At 36.6% G+C, this 15,851-nt stretch overlaps 1 protein-coding gene across 1 annotated transcript; it reads left to right on the forward strand.

Annotated features, from left to right (window-relative positions):
* The first annotated feature begins 305 nt into the window (after positions 1 to 305).
* Positions 306 to 1,334, forward strand: LOC134717992 (uncharacterized). Its single transcript, XM_063580490.1, has one exon. It carries the CDS (start codon positions 306 to 308, stop codon positions 1,332 to 1,334), a length of 1,029 nt encoding a protein of 342 aa, XP_063436560.1.
* Positions 1,335 to 15,851: the final 14,517 nt, after the last annotated feature.

The raw sequence follows: 15,851 nt of genomic DNA on the forward strand, positions 1-15,851 counted from the left end.
TATGGATTCAAAGATTGAACAATGTAAGAGCAAATGTGGTGGTGAAAGACCATACTAGAGTGTGCAGTGCTAATTTTGAAAGGGCATTCACAGATGAGTCAATACCAACCATATTCCCTAGCAAGCCAAAAAAACAGGAAACTCCCCGCCGACCATTGATTAGGAAATTAAGCAATAATGATGAGTTGAATGATGCTGAAGAAAATGAAAACCCAGTTGGACTTGAACCATACAGCAAATTCAGATCAGTGTCAACCCAAACTGATGATGTAGTTTTAAACCATGCTGAGACTTACACTGAAAACATGTCCACTGAAACAGTAGAGGTTCAAACAGAGAGTTCCTTTTCTTCTGTTTCAGTAGAGCATGTAGAGGTACAGGCAGACCTACCAAGAATATCCATTGAAAACATTCAAAATGATGATGCAAAAGTTCGATTTTATACTGGGTTTGTCGGCTTTCAAGTCTTTTGGATGTTTTTTAACACACTTGCCAAGCATGGTGCTGATAATTTAAATTACTGGGAAGGAGAGGCACGATCAATGGGACAAAAAACTTACCATGAACCAGGTGTTTGTAAACCAGGAAAAAAAAGATTTTTAAGGCCAATAGACGAATTTTTAATGACTTGCATGAGATTAAGATTAGCACTCAGACATGAACATCTTGCTGACATTTTTCGTGTGTCTGAATCTACAGTATCCAGAATAATGAACACTTGGATAATTTTTTTATATGATCATTGCTTGACACTAATAGCTTGGCCAACACGTGAACAAATTATGTGCAATTTGCCAAAACTTTTTACAGGACATCCTGATACGAGAATTGTTGTTGACTGCACAGAATTTTATATTGACAAACCAACTTCTTTGAAAGCTCAGTGGTTAACTTGGTCTGAATATAGACATTCAAACACTTTTAAAGTTTTGATTGGTGTTGCACCAAATGGAATGGTGACATTTGTGTCTAGACTATGGGGTGGAAATGTGTCAGATAGACATATTTCTCAACATGATGGATTTTTACCGAAATTATCACCTGGAGATGTTGTCATGGCCGACAAAGGTTTTACAATAGAGGATTTGTTACCAGCTGATATTGGTTTAAATGTGCCACCTAGAGTATTAACAAAGTGTCAAATGTCATCCAAAGACTTTTTCAAAACTACAAATATTGCATCTGCAAGGATAGTTGTTGAAATGAAAATGGAACAAATTAAGAACTTTAACATTTTGAATTCTGGCATTCCATTAACTGAAGCCCATTTATCAGAACAAATTGTACTAATATGCACTGCTTTGACCAATTTGTTACCTCCACTTCTGAAGTAAAAATATTGAAAGGGATATAGTAAAGCCCATTTTTTTGGTTGGTACACTGTAATTTTCTGTATACATTGTACATGTAGCTCATGAGAATTTTTTTTTTTTTAAATTTTAGTTGTTTAACATTATCAGAACACGTCAAAAATCCCTCTTTTACATTTTTTAAATATGATAAGAGATTAATTTATACTGTCCAGAAGCAAAAATTCAATATTTTATTTTATAATTATCCAAATGCCAATTTAATGCATGCATGTGATAATTTATACAATTATCAACAATCCAAATTATCATTCTTAAAGATTTTCACTGTTCTAATAAGAGAAAATTATTTAGTTTTTAATTTTATTCTGTTTCTCAAAAATGATTGACAATATGAAAGTTTCACAAGTTGGTGGTTTTTTTTGTACATTTTGTACAGAAAATGAGCTTTACTATAAAATTGTTGTTTTCGTTTATATTTGAGATGAAACTTTGTTATATCCATGTATATCATGTAAAATGATGTATATTTGCTATTTATTCATGTTAAAAGTTCAACACATCAAGTTTTGCCTCGTTTTTTTTACTGGTTTTGCTTAATTATTGAAGGCTGTACAATGACCTAGCCTATAGTTATAAACTTCTAAGTCATTTGAAGTCTGGTGAAGATATAAAAAAAAGATTTTTATAGTTTGTTCTTATGTTGTACTGTTATATCACTGTCCCAGGTTAGGGGAGGGTTGGGATCCCGCTAACATGTTCAACCACGCCACATTATGTATGTATGTGCCTGTCCCAAGTCAGGAGCCTATAATTCAGTGGTTGTTGTTTGTCATTTCGGTGCCTTTTAAAGCTGACTATGCAGTATGGGCTTTGCTCATTGTTGAAGGCCATACAGTGACATATAGTTGTTCATTTCTGTGTCATTTTGGTCTCTTGCGGAGAGTTGTCTAATTGACACTCATACCACATCTTCTTTTTTTATATGATGAAGAAAATAAAATGTCATAAATAACATGAATAAGTCGTGAAGGTTCAATCAAACATTTAAAGTAAAAATCTGACTTGGGTTTAAAATTCTAATAAAGAGACTTTCCTCTCCTTACTCTTCTTGTAAAAAGTTCTGGAACAATTCCACTTACATAGAAGTTCTTTAACTTAGGTAAAATTTCATCCCAAAGAGTTTGCGAAAAGTTTATACTTTGAACATTTATCCCTTTCTTTGTCCACACAACAAAATCTGCCCAATCTAGTTCATACAGTGCTAGCTGACCTTGTACTTGATACATATAATTGTGATTTTCATCAAGTTCAAGGTTAGAGTCTCTCTCTGAACAAAAGAATTTTTTGTCCTTGCCACATTCAATGGGAAGCATATTTCTCCAAGGTTTGTCATTAGCATCAGAGCCATAAGGACATTTCACTTCAACAATGCCAGTTCCACACTTAGAGCATACCACTAGACCATCAATACTTGCACCAAGATAGGGATAGGTGGGATTTACTAACAGTCCACATGATCATCACAAGTTTTCAAGTGTGACCTTGTATAATCCCCTATTGCAACAGCTTCATTTTTGCGCCCATATTGAAGACTTTTCACTGCATCTGGTATTGTAATGTACCCACACAATTTTTTCACCAAATTATCAGGCTCAAGTTTTTTACGCTTGACAACTTCCCCCATTACTGAAGCTGTAATTAATACACTTCTGGCCTTCTTCCAATTTACATTAAAATGCTGACCCCTTGTAGCTTTCTCTAAATTCTCACTAATCTTGGAAGTGACCATCAAGCTGTTAACAAACGCTTCAAAGACATTTAAACATTCTGCTGATTTGATAATAATATTATCCATATAACTAAAATTGGTTTGAAATAGTTCTAAAAATGTATCAATGTTTGCATGTTCCGGCCGCAGAGTCTGATAAAGTACACACTCGGGGTATACATCCTTTAGTCCATCTAATATATCATGCAAGAATAAATTACCTTCTTCTCTACAAGGTCCAGCTTGATATACTCCAGGGTATGGTTTTATTTTTTCAGCTTTTTGTTCTTTTTCAGTTTTAACAAATTTAATGTCACACACTCTTTTTGGGCTTGGTTTCCTTTGTAGTGGCCTAGGTCTATCCCATCCACATGCATTAGATGTACATGCATCTTTTGTCTTAACAAGTGTGTACAGAAGTGCACCTACGTGTGCACATAGCCCTGCTCCCCCTGCCTTACAGTTACAAAAAGCACTTACAATTAGGCCAGTGACTTTGATGGTACTTATATGCAGTGAATAGTACTTTGCAGTATTTCCAGTGTCTCCAACTTGTACAATTTGTCTCATAGAAGGCATACATTTACTCCTAAAATCATTGTGTTCTGATCCTTGATTAATAGGATTATATCCAATGTCTCTTATGAATCCTTCGTTACACAATCGTTTTGCCTTTTTCATTTGCCTTTCAAAATTGGTACTCTCCCCAGTTGTGGGATTTTTGTGGTACATGAAATAGCTGTCAACATCTTTAATGGATATTTCTAGTATATCAGTAAAGTCTAGTGGTTTCCATGGATTTGAAACTCAATCAATTGAAATAACTGGACAAGATTCTTCTTCTGAAAAGTCTGAGTCCCCATTTGACATTGCCCTATATACACGTTTGACTAATGTATCCTTTAGACCTGATTTTTTTAAATTTCTCTTTTCCAACCAATCCTTTAGTTCTGGAACTTTCCATTTTAACAGTTCTGCCAATGGCAGCTGTTCTTCTTGACATTCTGACTCTGAATCTGATGACATAACTCTGAAAAAAGAAAGAATTTAACTCTTTATACTGCTCACTAGAAATTTTCAAATTTTTCAAAGGATAATATTTTTCTGCAATTTTGTGTCATTTCAAATGATTTAGAATACTAGTATCAAGATTTTACACAGTATAATCAAAATAACTACATTTGTAGATATCATTGAGATGAGAGCCATCTCTGTGGGCCCCGCTGATAATAATGTGTGGTAAAAAATTTGTATCTTTATCATTGGACATGGGGTTGTCCACTGAATCCGAAGTTTATGACCTTGACCTTTGACCAAGGAAACTTTACAAAAATTATGACACACCTTCTGGTGTTGGTTTATATACATGCATGTCAAGTATAAACTATGAAATCATAAGGGTTCTCTAGATATAGAGCAGACAAAATTTGTTATGGACGGACAGACAGACAGACTGATCACTATAAGGCGTCCGCCATTCAGTGGGGCCCTAATTATCATAACAGTCTTAACGGTTAACTTTTGAGACCATAAGCCTGAAGCTCAATTTTTACAAAATTTTAGTTGTCCAGAAGAATTTTACAAGCCTGAAAGCATTTTTACAAGCCTGGGCCGTAGGACTTGTGGTCAAGACTGAAGGTAGTCATATATGATAAAATCAAAATTCACAACTCATTACTAAACGTTGTCTTTTTTCTTGTGAATAGGACAACCTTGACAATAAACTTCTGAATCTATGGTCAACTTTATGAAAATTTTATAAAGATTCCATTGGCCTGTTCAAATGAATTTTACACTGAGGCCTGTATTTACATTTTTGTAAGTTTAAATCAACTCTATGAGGTGAGCCCTTATTCAATTATTGACTTTGACCTTTGACCTAGGTAGTTGTACATAATTATGACACACCCTCTGGTGTTGGTTTATATATACATAAATCAACCCTATGAGGTGAGCCCTTATTCAATTGCAGCTTTTTCTTGTCAGCATGGTCAGGAGTGTGAGTTCAGTAGTTGTCATTGGTTGATAGATTTCGTCACATTTCATTTGGTAATTTGTTTTGTTGTTAATTTTCACAATTGAATTGTTTTAGAACTTCACTGTCATGGCTTTTTATAAGTGACTAGAGAGTATGGGTTTTGTCAATATATGTTGAAGGCTGTACGGTTGCCTATAATTGCTTAAATCCACTTCATTTGAACTTTTGTGGATTGTTGCCGCATTGGCATTGATCATGTTGATTACATATCTCTTTATTTCTATATATATGTACATGTAGATATCAATAAAATAACCATTAACTGACTCGAAATGTAAATTTTATTTGTACAAGGCTTACAAACAGGTAGAAAACAAGGCTTTGCCAAACATTTATATCCTGTTATGACACGAATATGCATGCGAAAAAATTTGAATTCACGAAATTTTCACTTATTTTAAAGACTTTGTACATGTTGAATATTCAACGTGTTTATCAGGGGATTAATCATGTCACATGCACATGAGTTAATCCATAATATTATAATTAAAATTAAAGGTTTAGGAGGATCTGGATCCTCATAAATGGTTTCTATCCTCCTTAATGGGTATTATACATGTTTAAAATCAACAAATTGTCATTGATAAAAATATAAGCCATGGATTTAAAAATATTTTCTGTTATGGTGCATGCATTCAGGGAATGGACTTGATTTTGCCTAAAGACAACATAACTGAACATGCTGAATATGATCATCAGGAACAAAGTAAACAAGAACATAGTTATTTCGTCATGTTCGTAGTGCGTTTCTTTTATACAATAAATGCAATTAAAAAATGTACATGTATATCCAAATAAAAGAAAAATTCATCAGCTCTAACTAATTGTATGGAAAATTTTAGGTTAAGGGGCCTGGGGTCTTGAATTCTTATGAATGGTTCAGACTTACTAGTCATGCTACATTTTGTAGTTATTAACCTTTTTTGTCTAGACTAAAACACTGCAACAATCATAACTTTACTTTAAAATTTATGACCCAAATTTGATTAGCATTGAATTTCACCCCTAGAACGTACAATATTTAACCGTGTTATATACATTTTGTACATATGTACTTGCTATATATTTGAGGCATACAAAATGAAGAAATAAAAAAATGAAACTAAAACACTGTCCAGGAACGGGACTGTTAGTGGACCAGGAAAATTAAAGAACGATAACAGTGTTCTGTGACCAGCAATCAAAAAGTAGGATTTGTACTTAAAAGTTCTCATTTGTACTACATGTATGGTCTTATTATAAATGGGATTTGCATTATGACAGGTATTATGAAGATATACAATTTTTTTTAACACTAGAAAGACGGTAATCTGATAGCTATGATATGTGTACCCAATTTTGGTCCATTTTTGGATAATAAAACCAATAAATTTAAAGTATTTCTTATTTTATGAGCATTTTAAAGCTTTATTATGTTTTTGGAATAAAATCTTTTGATTATGAGGCACATATGTTAAAAATGTGGATTTCAAACAAACAAACACGGATATATGTGTAAGAATTTATCTTAAAATAAGTTAAAATCGTGTTGGTTGAAGAAAAACAACATCTTGTGAAGTCTTGTTTTCACATGTATTGATTCCAATTTCGTGCTTTTTACGCTTTACTATCACATTTATGACAAGAAGCATACTCATAAATCTTAACCTTACCATAAATTAAAGTAACTAGTGGAATAGAATTAATACATGGTCGCTCTCCTTTCTGTTATACTATGATGAATGGCTTGTTGTGAATTTTTTCTGCGTAAAGTGGTTGAACGTCCCGGAAGTGAAAATCTGTAAATTCTAATGGTCGGAACGTGAACGGAAAAAAAACCGGAACGGCTATTGCGGAACTCAGCCATTAACTGACCATCAAACAGAGATACTCAAAAAAACAAACCTGGTTTTCTGAAAATCTAAAATTAGTATACTATGGAGCGCATTAATCCTCAATTTTTAATGCAAACTCCTACACAAGTAAATTTTGGCTCAAAATGATCTAGATATATGTCTCTTTCACCAAAAGTTTCATTTCTGCATATTTGTTGCTTAGTTTAAGTAAACAAGTACACCAAAGGCACTATTTTGTGTCAGAGTAGGGCTACTTTTAAATACGTTCTAAATTGGAGGGAGTTATTGGTGGTCTGACACCATCAGTAGTCCGGATATACACAATTATTGTTCAGCAGGATCTTTGTTAGAAAGGTCGGTGAGAACTTGAGTGGCTACTTCAGCTAACATCAAATTCATTTGAAAACTATTCTAGCATAGCTTAGTTCAGAGGTACGCATATTTTAATCACAACATTGCCCTCTTCCCCTCTTATGGTACACTATCTTGAACATATTCATAATATGATGTTTTCAACACATATTTGTTTGGGCAGTGTACTTCAAATCACTCGTTACATTATGCATTTCAAGTCATCTTGCTCTATTTTACTATCCATGATATTGATATTGCAACATTTGCACTCCCGTTTAGCTGGCATCACAATAGTTAGTAAAAAGAAGCCTGGTCAGAATGCGATTAAATTTTTTGCACTGGAATAGAAACAATAACAGATAGAAAGTTTATTGTAGCTGTGTTGTACAGAATAAGATGTGTTGGAAAGGGGCTTGGCTTAGAGGGAAAGGCTTACCAATAGAATGTTCTGGTAATGAAGAATGTACCGAGCTGCTGCCCTATCAGAGTACGAGCTTGGAAACCAGATAGGACTCCGGATATGTCACGTTCGGTATGTGACCACAGATGGACATGGGCGTTCTGCTTAAGGTATTGAAGAAGCCCTCACTGCTGTGGAAAGGAGAAAGACTGACAGACCATGTACATTTGGGACAGTCTCGATTCAGGGCGCTCAATACAGCCCGGGAATGTTCCATGGGAAACCAAAGAGGAAATTAACAACTTAAGTCGGTGTTTGGCAAAGGTCTAATGTGCAGATGCTCCATGATATTCAAGAAACTGATGGAGAAATATGACCAAAATTTTAATGAAATAAGCAAAGACTTACCAAAAGTGCTCGATGCTACTCTCCGCTGCTATCATGGTGATTGCACCCATTGTCCTGAATATCCATTGTCTGAAAAGGTGATGCTGCACTCAACTGGTGGAGTCGTTCACATTACTTGTCAACATACCAGATCACTGCCCTGCAAATGGTTAAAACAGATTTTTTTTTACTTCAAGACATCCTGCTAAAAAACTACAGCAGCTATTGAATGCATGAAACTTTATTACAATACCAACGACAAAGAAGGAGTTCATAGAGCACCGAGTGTTAATTTGCCCAAAAAAGTAATTTACTCCAAAAATATGGAAGGACGACTTGTTTCAGGAGTACATAGAAATAACAACATCCCGGGTACCTCTACACAACTTAAATGTATGAATCTAGGAGTAGGAGTAGAACTTTCGGAACGAAGTAAACGTAACCTCAGGAAATAGACACTGCCTTTAAATACAACCAAGATTACATACTAAGACCAGAAGTTCAAAAAAGGAAATCGCAACATAATGCAGAAAAGCTGACAGAGTTAAACGCATGGAGAGAAATGAACAAAAAGCATGACTACTACTGCAAAGGTCAACTAGATCCACATTCTGCCTTACAGTTCCAGGACCATGACAGCTACTGCAAACCAAAACTTCCAAGACCTGCTGCAGACCGAGATATCAGAGCTACCAGTAAACAGAATCATAAAAGGTCCTTTTCACCCAAATATCAAAAAGAGAATCCCTCCGGTGGATCGCTATCCTTGCCGTGGTCGGAGGGCTTGCGTGTCTCAGTGACCCCAAGAGCTATGCCAGCTGGAGCTTCGTCTCCTGGTAGGGTTACCCATGCTGGACAGGTCGAAGGGTAGAGACCAGACTAAAGTGATCCGAACATCGTGAGATGCCCGATGTTTTAAATAAAATAGGCTCTCCAACCCGTTTGCCGTGGGTTGCTACCCGTGTCGGTGGATGAGGGCTATAGCCAGACTCCTTACGGTCAGAAAATACCCGGACGGACGAGACTATAGTTCAATAAGCTGCTTTGGCTTCTAAATCATCTAAACGGGAGGTCGGATGGACCCGGTTCGATCAATCGGCTGGTCATGTCGAGCCCTTCAGTTAATCCTCAACAATAAGCTTTCTTGTAACAATTTTCATAATATACACATGTATTTTAAATTAAGCTATTTATATTTTGGATAACTGAAGAAGGCGATGGCTCATGGGTCAATCAAGTGGTACGCTTTCTTTTTCGCTTGATGGATACGCTCTGCTTGAGTATACTATTCTTGGAACATCTGGTGCTTTCCGCAGTGGATCTTGGGTGCTGATTTTGAGGACCAGCTACATTATATTTGGAGCTCGTTTTCAGCATTAGCACTCGATCTCGTTCGCCACGGAAACACAGCATCGCCCTTGTAGGCACTCCGAGGTGGGTGGATGGCAAGAATGGTGAATCTTTCTCCTTTCAAATGGCACAAAAAACAAACCCTCTAAATCAGCTTTAATACATAAGAAAAGAAAATGTGATGATTCATAGCCCTGTCGGGAAGATGACAGTTGGCCCAGATTTATTGTAATAAAAGGAACAGAAGAAAAACCAATTTCAAAAATATCGCCCTTTGTAATTCACAAACAAATTCAAAGCGTTGCTGGTACTGTTAAAAAAATTTCAAAAATGAGATCTGGCAATTTGTTGGTTGAATGTTCCAACAAAAGTCAATCAACAAATTTACTTACAATGTCTACAATATCAAACACTCCTGTTTCTGCCTCTCCTCATAACAGTTTGAACAGCTGTAAGGGGATCATTCGAGACAGAAGTCAATACCTTGGTGACCTTACCGTGGAAGAAATCGGTGAGGAACTTTCAAGCCAAGGTGTAACTAATGTTATTAGATTTCAAATTAAAAAGAATGGAAATATAATCAAATTAAATACTTATCTTTTGACCTTTAGAACTCCAACTCCTCCTCCATCTATTACTTTAGGTTGCTTCGGAATCAGACTTGACATGTTTATCCCAAACCCAATTCGATGCTTTACTTGACAAAAGTTTGGTCATGGAAGCAAACAATGTCGTGGTAAGCAGAGATACTTCAAGTGTTCTGACGAAGGACACGAGGGAACAAACTGTCACTCTGAATCTTCTAAATGTGTAAACTGTGGTGAATCCCATTTTTCATCGTCTAGGGACTGCCCTGTTTACCTTAAAGAAAAAAATATTATTAAAATTAAAACAGGAAGAAACATTAGTTACCCAGAAGCTAAAAAGATAGCTTCTGTTTCGAATGATCTCCTTGTTTCAAACAGACCATCGTACGCCAGCAAAGTTGTCCGCTCATTCAGTCACGAGAAGGTCGGAGGGCTTGCGTGTCTCAGTGACCCCAAGAGCTATGCCAGCTGGAGCTTCGTCTCCTGGTAGGGTTACCCATGCTGGACAGGTCGAAGGGTAGAGACCAGACTAAAGTGATCCGAACATCGTGAGATGCCCGATGTTTTAAATAAAATAGGCTCTCCAACCCGTTTGCCGTGGGTTGCTACCCGTGTCGGTGGTTGACGAGATCCTTGTGGATGAGGGCTATAGCCAGACTCCTTACGGTCAGAAAATACCCGGACGGACGAGACTATAGTTCAATAAGCTGCTTTGGCTTCGAAATCATCTAAACGGGAGGTCGGATGGACCAGGTTCGATCAATCGGCTGGTCATGTCGAGCCCTTCAGTTAATCCTCAACAATAAGCTTTCTTGTAACAGTTTTCATAATATACACATGTATTTTAAATTAAGCTATTTATATTTTGGATAACTGAAGAAGGCGATGGCTCATGGGTCAATCAAGTGGTACGCTTTCTTTTTCGCTTGATGGATACGCTCTGCTTGAGTATACTATTCTTGGAACATCTGGTGCTTTCCGCAGTGGATCTTGGGTGCTGATTTTGAGGACCAGCTACATTATATTTGGAGCTCGTTTTCAGCATTAGCACTCGATCCCGGTTCGCCACGGAAACACAGCATCGCCCTTGTAGGCACTCCGAGGTGGGTGGATGGCAAGAATGGTGAATCTTTCTCCTTTCATATGGCACAACAAAACAAACCCTCTAAATCAGCTTTAATACACAAGAAAAGAAAATGTGATGATTCAGAGCCCTGTCGGGAAGATGACAGTTGGCCCAGATTTATTGTAATAAAAGGAACAGAAGAAAAACCAATTTCAAAAATATCGCCCTTTGTAATTCACAAACAAATTCAAAGCGTTGCTGGTACTGTTAAAAAAGTTTCAAAAATGAGATCTGGCAATTTGTTGGTTGAATGTTCCAACAAAAGTCAATCAACAAATTTACTTACAATGTCTACAATATCAAACTTTCCTGTTTCTGCATCTCCTCATAACAGTTTGAACAGCTGTAAGGGGATCATTCGAGACAGAAGTCAATACCTTGGTGACCTTACCGTGGAAGAAATCGGTGAGGAACTTTCAAGCCAAGGTGTAACTTATGTTATTAGATTTCAAATTAAAAAGAATGGAAATATAATCAAATTAAATACTTATCTTTTGACCTTTAGAACTCCAACTCCTCCTCCATCTATTACTTTAGGTTGCTTCGGAATCAGAGTTGACATGTTTATCCCTAACCCAATTCGATGCTTTACTTGTCAAAAGTTTGGTCATGGAAGCAAACAATGTCGTGGTAAGCAGAGATGCTTCAAGTGTTCTGACGAAGGACACGAGGGAACAAACTGTCACTCTGAATCTTCTAAATGTGTAAACTGTGGTGAATCCCATTTTTCATCGTCTAGGGACTGCCCTGTTTACCTTAAAGAAAAAAATATTATAAAAATTAAAACAGAAAGAAATATTAGTTACCCAGAAGCTAAACAGATAGCTTCTGTTTCGAATGATCTCCTTGTTTCAAACAGACCATCGTACGCCAGCAAAGTTGTCTGCTCATTCAGTCACGAGAATACACAAACTCGCATGACTTGGCCAATTGATGCGGACAATTTTAAAATGCTGCCTGTTGAAACAGAACCTACCGATAGAATATTAATTCCAAGAAAACCAATATCTTCCAAAACCAGTACTCAGTCAACTCAATCTTCCCTACAGAGCTCACTATCATCACCAAAAAAAAATGAGAAAAAAAAATCAAATAAAAAAGAAACAGTAGAAATACACAATTGGAGCGGTGAATCTGTCTGGGATCTTCCCAATGACATAGATGATTCTTCCACCTCCAAAAGTCTTCCTTCATCTGCATCCAAGAAGGTATCTTCTTCATCCAGTACACAGTCTACCAGAGCCCCATCTCCTCTTCGTTCTCAAGAAAAGAAGGATGTCCAAAAGAAGCCAGGAAATACATCCTCTCAGAAGTCTTCTGATTCGAGGTCGCGGGGTAGGGGTCGAGGCGGAGTAACACCAGCTGCGCGTAGTCCTGAAGATCGACGACTCTCCTCGCACAACAGATTTTCAACACTTATCATCGAAACTGAAATGGAAACTGAAAGTGTTCCGCAACCCGAAAGATCACGATCTCAGGGTGAGCGAAATAAGAATGCTGGCAAACTCGACAGCATTCGCCCTTCTTTTAAAAAATAATGACAAATATAATCCAATGGAATTGCCGAGGTCTTAAAATAAATCTTCTCGAGTTAACACTTCTAGTTCAGTCTTTTTTACCTATTGCATTTTGTCTTCAAGAAACTCATCTAAAAGAAAGTGACAACGTATCTTTAAAAGGATACAACATGTATAGCACATTTTCTAAGGTAGATGAACGTGCTGCAGGCGGATCATCCATTTTTGTGAAGGACAACGTCATTCATAGCACAGTCCAACTCACAACGGATCTGCAAGCAGTTGCAATTCGTTTATCATTAGACAAAACAATTACATTATGTTCGATATATATTCCACCTAATTCAATTATCGATAAAGCAAAACTCAAAAACCTCACTGATCAATTACCCTCACCATTTATACTTATGGGCGACTTCAATGCCCACAATCCATTATGGGGTAGCAAGACTCATAATGCCAAAGGTAAGATCATTGAGGACTTTGTCTCTCAAGAAGGATTATGCATTTTTAATGATGGATCTAATACGTATCTGCATCCTGGAAACGGGTCTTATTCTTCTATTGATATCACTATATGCGATCCCTCTCTGCTTCTGGATTATTCATGGCGTGTTCAAGATGATCTATGCGGAAGTGATCATTTTCCAATAGTTCTTGAACATCTTTTTAATTCTGCCCAACAGAGAGTACCACGTTGGAAACTTGACAAGGCGGACTGGTCCCTGTTTGAGAATCTCTGTCGAGCGGAACTTCAGTCAAAGATGTTTGAGACTGTGCAAGATCCAATTTTAACTTTTAATACAGTTCTAACGTCAATTGCTGACAGAACTATTCCTAAGACCTCGGCAAATCCAAAACATCCCAGTAAACCGTGGTTTGATGACGCATGTGATCAAGCCATAGGTGACCGTAAAAAATCTGAAAGACGGTTCAATCAACAACCAACGACGGAAAACTTAAGTAATTTCCGTATTTTTCGCGCTAAGGCACGGCGAACTTGTAGGCAAGCCCGACGAACATCCTGGAAAAAATTTGTCTCGGGGATTACATCTCGCACTCCGATGACAAAAGTTTGGAATATGGTAAATAAAATAAAAGGTAAAAATTCTAAAGCCACTGTAAAACATTTGAAAGACGGCAATACTTTATTAACATCTGAAAAGGATATTGCCAACAAACTTGGTGAAACTTTTGCAAAGTCTTCTTCTTGTAACAACTACAGGGAAGACTTTAAAAAAGTTAAAAAACAAAAAGAAAAAATTAAATTAAACTTTAAATCAAAAAATGGTGAAAATTATAATAAACTATTTTCTCTTGAAGAACTTAAAACATCTCTGTCAAAAGCCCATGATACAGCTTGTGGGCCTGATAATATTCACTACCAACTTTTAAAACACTTGCCAGATTCCTCGCTAGACGCTCTCTTGCAGCTCATGAATAACATCTGGGAATCTGGTGATTTACCATCAATCTGGAAGCTTGCAACCGTCGTGCCTATTCCAAAACCAAGTAAAGATCATACGGATCCTATTAATTATCGACCAATTGCTCTTACCAGTTGTGTCTGTAAAACACTCGAACGGATGGTCAATGATCGACTTGTTTGGTTCCTGGAATCCAATGGGCTATTAGCCAATATCCAGTGTGGATTCCGACAGGGTCGCAGTACTCTTGATCATCTTGTTCGATTCGAATCATTTGTCCGTAATGGTTTTGCGAAAAATGAGCATGTGGTGTCGGTCTTTTTCGACCTTGAGAAGGCCTATGATACTGCATGGAAATATGGTATTTTAAAAGATTTATTTGATATGGGGTTGAAAGGCAATATGCCTAATTTTATTTCTAATTTTCTCTCTAACAGACAATTTAATGTTAGAGTTAATTCGACCATGTCTGATCTGTATGATCAAGAGATGGGTGTCCCTCAGGGCAGTATTTTATCTGTAACATTATTTAGTCTTAAAATTAACAGCCTTGTTGAAGTTTTAAAAAGTAATATTGAAGGTTCATTGTACGTTGATGATTTTTTAATATGTTACAGAGGCAAAAATATGAATAACATAGAAAGACAATTACAACTATGTCTTGGAAGAATTGAAAAATGGGCCTCGGAAAATGGTTTTAAATTTTCCACGTCAAAAACGGTCGGGATGCATTTTTGTAACAAAAGAAAATTGCATCTTGACCCAGAACTAACTTTGTACGGCAACCCAATTAAAATGGTTGATGAAACCAAATTTCTTGGTTTACTTTTCGATAAAAAGTTAACCTTTCTACCCCATATCAAAATGTTAAAAGCGAGATGTTTAAAAGCTTTAGATATTTTAAAAGTTGTCGGCAGTACTGACTGGGGTGCTGATCGCAACATTTTACTTAATTTATATAGATCTCTTGTTAGATCGAAACTAGATTATGGCTCTATAGTGTATGGCTCTGCAAGGAAGTCCTACATACAGATTCTCGATGCTGTGCATCACCAAGGTTTGCGTCACTGTCTTGGCGCATTTAAAACCTCACCAGTTGAGAGTCTGTATGTAGAGGCTGATGAGCACTCACTCACTGACAGACGTTTGAAGCTTGGACTTCAATATGCTGTCAAACTAAAAGCCCATTCAGATAATCCTGCCTACAGCTGTGTTTTTAATCCGATTTATGAAGATATTTTTGCAAAACATGAAAATAAAATTCCTCCGTTAGGTTTACGTTTAAAACCACATTTAGCTTCTTTTGATTTAAAATCTGTTGCTCAAGTTCAAACTTGCAAATGTCCTCCATGGGAACTTCCCAAACCAAAAATGATATTTGATCTCCGTGAACACAATAAAAATAAAACAAATCCTCTTTTAATTCAGCAACACTATGCTGAAATTAAAGCCGATTATCTCGATTTTTCAACTGTCTATACTGATGGATCAAAAGATGGTGATAGAGTTGCATCTGCTGCTGTCTTCAGGGACAGAGCTGCAACCCTCCGTTTACCATCTGATGCATCCATCTTTACTGCTGAAGCAGAAGCAATAATTTTGGCTTTGAAATTTATTGCTTCTTCAGATAAATCCAAATTTATTATATGTTCGGATTCACTTTCATGTTTACAAGCTATACGAAATACTAAAATTAAAAACCCAACAATCCTGAAAATTTTATATGTAATGAGGAATTTAAAAATTCTT

The sequence above is a fragment of the Mytilus trossulus genome, chromosome 5, assembly GCF_036588685.1.
Source record: "Mytilus trossulus isolate FHL-02 chromosome 5, PNRI_Mtr1.1.1.hap1, whole genome shotgun sequence".
Lineage (NCBI taxonomy): Eukaryota > Metazoa > Mollusca > Bivalvia > Mytilida > Mytilidae > Mytilus > Mytilus trossulus.

What these genes read in the sequence shown, in the direction of transcription:
- LOC134717992 (XM_063580490.1), top strand. Translation starts at nt 306, where the DNA reads ATGTCCACTGAAACAGTAGAGGTTCAAACAGAGAGTTCCTTTTCTTCT.